General features: G+C 39.9%; 1 protein-coding gene across 1 annotated transcript in view; it reads left to right on the plus strand.

Annotated features, from left to right (window-relative positions):
• The window catches only part of Atad2 (ATPase family, AAA domain containing 2), a 74,274-nt gene that overhangs the window by 16,099 nt on the left and 51,064 nt on the right, over nt 1-7,111 (plus strand). Inside the window, exons 3-4 of the mRNA XM_023718815.1 lie at nt 5,225-5,274; nt 6,593-6,752. Of these exons, the coding sequence (XP_023574583.1) occupies nt 5,225-5,274; nt 6,593-6,752 (210 nt within the window). The remainder of the gene's footprint in view (nt 1-5,224; nt 5,275-6,592; nt 6,753-7,111) is intronic.

Here is a 7,111-nt window from a genome sequence, read left to right on the forward strand (position 1 = left end):
CAAGCACTTATTCTATTGAGCTATTTCCCCGGCCCCACAAATAAAAGTTAGCGTAAATATGTTTTATAAAAAATCAGAAGTATCACAAGTAGTATATATGAAACTACAATGAACTAGTAGCTTCAGGCTAAATTTTGATTCTCTGGAACCTGAGGAAGATGATATAAATCCTGTTTTGACACTGAAGGAATCAGTTTTAGTGGATTATATAGTTCGACTAAAATCATGGAGCTGGAGTTTGGTTCAGAGCATATTAAAAATCTAAGGTTAGCTTGAAACCTTCACTGTTTTCAACAGTTTTGTGGATTAACATGAGAGAAACTGCACTATTAGAGTAAAACTTGATGAAATACTTTTTTATACTCTTTTAAATTTTTTTTATTTATTTATGTGTGTGTGTGTGTATGTGTGTGTGGCCAGCTCAGCCCACCAGGGGGCAGGGCTGGCTGGCATGTAGTGCTGGGGGATTGAACCGCGGTCCCTGTGCTTTGCTAAGCTTGTTGTAAGTAGGTGCTTTAGACCATGAGCCATCTCACCAGCCTTTTTTTTTTAATTTTTACTTTTTTATACTCTTTATAAATAAATTTTATGTAGTGACTTAGAAAACTAGAACTCCTCTACCTAAATAGAATTGTGATTCTTGTTTTCTGTAGCATATTTTCTAAAGTTCCTAAGGTTTTTTTTGTTGTTGTTGTTTTTTTTTTTTTTTTTTTTTTTTGGTACTGGGGACCTAACTCAGGACCTTGTGCTTGCCAGGCAGGTGCTTATGCCACTGGTGCTATCTCCCCGGCCTGGTTTTTGTTTGTTTTGTTTTGTTTTTCTTTTTGTATTTAGGTCAGGGTCTACAGGGTCTCACTACATAGATCCTAACTTGTAGTGGTTCTGATGTTTTCAGCCTCCCAGGCACTGAGAGTACAGGTGGGCACTACCATGCCTAGTCTCAATGGCTGTCTCAGCGCACCCTACAGGCAGGGCTGGTACAGCACACCAGGGATCGAACCCTGGCCACTGCAGTATGCCTAAGCAGGCTGTTTAGTCCGCTGAGCTGTCAGGCCGACCCTTCCCTGGCCTTTCTTTTGATATATTTTTTCAGTTAATCAGTCTTGCATATTTCTTTTTAATTTTTATTTATTGATTAGTACACGGTCTCACTAAACACTTCAGACTCAGTGATTCTCCTGTCTCAGCCTCTCCAGTGCTGGGATTATAGGCATGCACCACCACCCTCAGTTGCATCACACCGTGCCCAGGGCTGGGGTTTCAGGGCCAGCATGGCATGAGGTACCAGGGATTGAACCTGGGTCGTTGTGCTTGCCAGGAGACTGCTGAGCTATCTCCCCAGCCCCTATCTGAAGTATTTTAAAATTTGCATATTTTATCCATTATTTGTGGAGTGTTTACTGCTATATTTCATTAAATCAACCATGTCAGCCTTTCTAAACAGGCAACCTAATTTTATACCAAAATGGAAAACACTGACAGTTAAACTATGATAATGCTGGGCCGGGGAGATGGCTCGGTGGAATAAATGCTTCCCTGGCAAGTACAAGGGCCTGAGTTCAATCCCCGGTTCCACCAAAAAAAACCTGTGATAATGCTATCAGTTATAAAATATATTTCAATTTCTGAGGTATTAAACTGAAATATAATACAATACCCAGGTTTTTTTTTGTGTGTGTGTGTTTTTGAGAAAATCTCACTGTATATAGTTCAGAATGACTTTAAACTCACTATGTAGGAGAGCTAGGGATTTAGCTCAGTCATGAAGCGCTTACTTACTAAGCTGGAAGCCCTGGGTTTGGTCCTCAGCACCAAAAACAAATAAGCCTCACCTAAACTCACTGTGTAATCCAGGCTGGTCTCAAACAGCCATCTTCCTGCCTCAGCCTCCTGAGGGCTGGGGTTATAGGTGTGTGCCCCACATCCAGCTGAATTTTTAATCAAAACCCTCTAAAATACATTTCATTCAATTACTTTTAGTAATATCCTTCCTATAATACACTTCCTATACCCTTCCTACACTTCGTGCCCTTTCACTTTCACTGCTCCTGCGCCTGGCATCGTGAATCTGCTTTCGTCGGAATACACTGATTATTAGTTATGTTACATAAATAAAATCGTCTCATATGGCCTTTGTGTCTGTCGTTTTTCTCTTGGTGCGGTGTTCTCAGTTCGTCTATGTGCTGTCGACTTGGCTTTCTCTGCCATGACCTGTCTATTCCTTATCAATTTGTGGACATTGGCTTCTTGCCATCTCTCTGCCATGGTGAATAACGGTGTGAACTTCGGTGCACGAGTGTCTGTGGGGATGTCAGTCTTCGGTGCCTTTGGGAGCGTGCCTGGGAGTGCAGTTGTGTCACTGGCAGCACTGGGGTTTTGGTGAGCAGCTGTTGTGTTTCTTCAAGGCAGGTGTATCATTTCCTACTTCCTCCAGCGCCCCATGAAAGGTGTGATTTCTCCTCGTTCTTGCCCACTGGGTTTTTGTTGTTGTTTTGTTTTTTTTTTTTTACAAAAAAGACTTGCTATGCAGTAGCCTTCTGCTGTAGCCCAAGCTGGTTGCGAACTCGCAGTGATGCTCCTGCCTGAGCACGCCCAGCTTTCATTCTCCTAATGGCTAGTAATATTGGATATCTTGCTTATTGGTCATCTGTATGTCTTTTGTGAGCACTATATAAAAATCATTTCCTGTGTCATCATAAATACTGTTTATTACTTTACATGGTGGTAGCGTCAGAATCTGGACAAGGCTTATATCAAATGGCTCACAGTATTTTTGAATTTATCTTTATGTGTTTTTTTTTCTTATTACTACTAGTATGTTGTACTGTGGTTAACTTTTTTTTAACTTACTTTTTTCTCCCTGTTTTATGTTTGGGCCTCTAAGACCAGAGAACCAGTGTTAGAAAAATATATATAAAGGTTTGTGTAACTATACCATGAAAGTTGAATGTATACATTTCTTTGATGATGAGGTTCTTTTTTTTTTTTTCTTTTTCTTTTTCTTTTTCTTTTTTTTTTTTTGGCAGAACCAGGGATTGAATTCAGGCCCTTGTGCTTGCCAGGGAAGTGCTTATTCCACTGAGCCATCTCCCCAGCCCAACAATAAGGTTCTTAACAGTGAGATCCAGTGATTATGGGTAGTCTTCAGGGGTACATGAAACTTCTGCAGTAATGTGTTTTGGGTTTTTTTGGAACCAGGGATTGAACTCAGGCCCTCTACTGAGCTATCTCCCCGGCCCTCCAATAATGTTTAAACTATCTAGCAAAATAAAGTTTATCAACTTCTATAAAGGAGTCCAGGGAGATGGCTCAGTAGAATAAGCACTTCCCTGGCAAGTGCAAGGGCCTGAGTTCAACTCCCAGTTCTGCCAAAAACTCCTATAAAGGTAAAAGCACTTCCTTTCTTCTGTAGCAAAAAAAAAAAAAAAAGTGAAAAAAAAAATTTACTGATTTAATCTGTGTTCGTAACATCCTACCTCTTCCATGGTGTGAAGGGAGGACCTCCTTTAGGAGGAAAGTGTAAGAATCTGAATGAACTTTGATGAACAGATCAAAAGCTCTTAGTTTGTTTTTGGCTCTTCACTGGGTTCCAAGAGGTAAGCCACTCATGATGACTTAAGTTTTTATGAGAATATATGAGTTAACTTGTCTGAGTAAGATGGTTTTGATTTATTTTGAATTCTTTTTTATTTTATTTATTTGGGGGGGACAGCTCAGCCCACCAGTGGGCGGGGCTGGCTGGCATGTGGCGCTGGGTGATTGAACCATGGTCCCCGTGCCTTGCCAAACCTGTTCCAAGTAGGTAAAAAATAAGTTCATGGCCTGGGGAGATGGCTCAGTAGAATAAGCACTTCTCTGGCAAGCGCAAGGGCCTGAGTTCGATCCCTGATTCCACAAAAAAAAAAAAAAAGAGTTCATGACACATCTTTTGTTTGATCAGCAGGTTTTTGAAAAAAGATGAATGAAGGGTATTTTTTATAAAGGCTTGAAAGTGTTTGTTCCATTTCAGTATATTCTGTCTGCCAGTTTGTAGGAATATTTGATTCACATATGGGAATATTTCTCTGAATGATGATAATAGGTGTTATGTAAAGATTGTTGTCAACAGATGTTCTTGAAAGACATTGTTTCTGATTATAGTTACAAATTCCTCAAGGATATGGGACCACTATATCCCAGTGCTGTGTAAAATAACATTGTATTTGTTTAGTGCAACACTTAGTTCAACTGTACTCAAATACTTACAGGATTTCACTTTTTCCAAGAAAGGTAATGATTTTTTTTTTAAATTTTTATTTGTGTGTGTGTGTGTGTGTGTGTGTCCAGCTCAGCCCACCAGGGAGCGGGGCTGACTGGCATGTGGTGCTGGGGGATTGAACCGTGGTCCCTGTGCTTTGCTAAGGCTTGTTCTAAGTAGGTGCTTTAAATCACTGAGCCATCTCACCATCCTGATAATGACTTTTTTTGTCTGTTTGGCTGGCTCAGGCTGCCCGAAGGGTGGCTCTGATAATGCAAATGGGGATGGAGATCAAACCATGGTATCCTGGGCCTGACTGCATTTGCATGAGCAGGCACTTACTCAGCTGAGCTAATGGGCAGGCCCCCTCAAGAAAGATACTTTAATTTTGTTCATGTAAGAGCTAATGCACATATCACTGAACTTGTTGTGTTGTGTTGCGTTGCATTGTGTGTCAAGGTCTTTCTTCATAGTCCAGGCTGGCTTTTAACTCATTGTGTAGCCAGGCTGGCTTCTAACCTGCAAGCGAACCTTCTGCCTCAGCCTCCTGAGTGCTAGAATTACAAGCATGCATCACCATACCTAGCTTTCATACCTCTGAACTTCCAAACGAGAATCTTAAAACTTTTTTAACCATCACCAATATAAGCATAGATCCTTTTGAGCTAATTTTCTTTTTTTTACTGAGGTGGGGCTTTTAAATGTCTAGGTAGGGGCTGGTGAGATGGCTCAGTGGTCTAAAGCACCTACTTAGAACAAGCTAAGCTAAGCAAAGCACAGGGACCGCGGTTCAATCCCCCAGCACTACATGCCAGCCCGCCCCGCGCCCTGGTGGACTGAGCTGGCCACACACACACAAAATAAATAAATGTTTTAAAAAAATGTCTAGGTAGTTACTAAGTTGATTTAACTTTGTGTCTTAGTTTGTAGTATATAGTATTAGATTTAAAATTATGTTAATTATTTTAAATTAATATCTTCATATAGGCAGTTGGCCAGACAACAGGCTAATCAAAAAATAGAAGAGTGCAAAGAAGGTAAGTAATGTTGATTCCATTTCAATTTTTGTTTGTTGGGGTGCTTGATGGTACTGGGGATTGAACTCAGGGCTTTGTGCATGCTAAACTGGCACTCTCCCACTGAGTAGATCCTCTGCCTGCGTTTCAGATTTTTTTTTTTTTCCCGGAACCGGGGATTGAGCTCAGATCCTTGCATTTGCCAGTCAAGCGCTTATCCTACTGAGCCATCTCCCCGGCCCTTCAGATTTTTTTTTAACAAATACTTTTTTGTGTGTGTGTGTGTGTGTGTGTGTGTGTGTGTGTGTGTGTAACCGGGGATTGAACTCAGGTCCTTGCGCTTGCCAGGCAAGCGTTTATTCTACTGAGCCATCTCCCTGGCCCCTAAACATATACTTAATATTGTATTTGCAAGCTTATCAAGGTACTATATATATATATATATATAGTTTGTCACCATTTCGTATTAGTTTGTGCACGAAACCATGTCCACAGTAGATGTGCAGTTGGCCATCCTCCCAGATCCCTTCAGGCCTACCGTAAGCCCTCTTAGTTCCAGATTCCCAAGCAACTACCAGTCTGCTTTCTCCTGCTACAGAGTAGTTTTCATGATCGAATTTTATTTTTTTATTTTTATTTTTTTTCATGATTTTATTGAGAAACAAATAGCAAAGAGACAGTTTCAAATCAAATTGGTAGGACAGTTTCAATAATTAACACATTGCATACATTCTTCCTAGTGGTTAATTGCTGTACAAGATGTGGACATGATATCCTATTTACAAACACCATTAGAACAAATCCCTCTATTCATTAAGGGAATGTAACTATGTATCTATCCTAACCACTTTGAATACACAGATACAAAATGGACATTCATCTGTATCCCCTTTTTTTGTTAAGTTCCGTTATTTGAATATTATAGATGTGATCAAATTTTATATAAGTGGAATTATACAGCATGTATTCTCCTGGCTTTCTTTCATTCAGAATAATTGCTGCATCTCTTTCACGTTCACTATGTTGCTAGATAGTATTGCATTATGTGCATGTATGTAGCACAGTAGCTCATCTTTTAATAGCTCAGAGCTGCTTCCAGTGTGGGACAGTCACGAATACTCCTGTATAAGTTTATATTACTTCTGTTGGGAGTGGAAGAGCTAGATCATATATATAGTAGTTGTATATTGTAGCTTTAATTTCTAACATTTTTAAGAAAAGTTTAAGATGCTATAATATAGAAAAAAGATAACTTGTTATGTGAAAGCTACTCATTCATTTTAAGTTGTATATTTGTATTATTATTTCAAATCTTTATTTTATACATACATCCATGAAGACAAAGTGATTACCCGGTCGCTGAGGACTAGAAACATTGTTCAAGCTACAGAACGCTTGCATGCAGAGAACAGTGATGTTAAAGTCCGCCGCAGTTGTAGGATTAGAAGTCGTTACAGCACTGTGAATCAGTCTGTGCTATTTGACAAACTTATAACAAAGTAAGTAAAAAGCTCCTAGTTGAAGGTGATTTTTTTTTAAGATTAATGAATTTATTTGACATAGGGTCTCATTACGCAGCTCAGGCTCATAGTGATCCTCCTGTCTCAGCCTCCCCAGCACTGGGATTACAGGCGTGTGCCACCACACCTGGTTTCTGGTTTTGGGACCAGCACAGCATGTAGTACTGGGGATCAAACCTGGGTCCTTGTGCTTGCCAGGCAGGCACTTAGACTTCCAAGCTATCTCCCCAGCCCATTCAAGATGATTTAAATGGCAAAAACGTTTTGTTGGAGAATGATCCTGCGTTCAACATCTGAATATTTTTATTTTATTTTATTTATTTATTAGTTAGTTAGTT

Source organism: Octodon degus, unplaced genomic scaffold (genome assembly GCF_000260255.1).
Source record: "Octodon degus isolate 3935 unplaced genomic scaffold, OctDeg1.0 scaffold00062, whole genome shotgun sequence".
In the NCBI taxonomy this organism is placed as follows: domain Eukaryota; kingdom Metazoa; phylum Chordata; class Mammalia; order Rodentia; family Octodontidae; genus Octodon; species Octodon degus.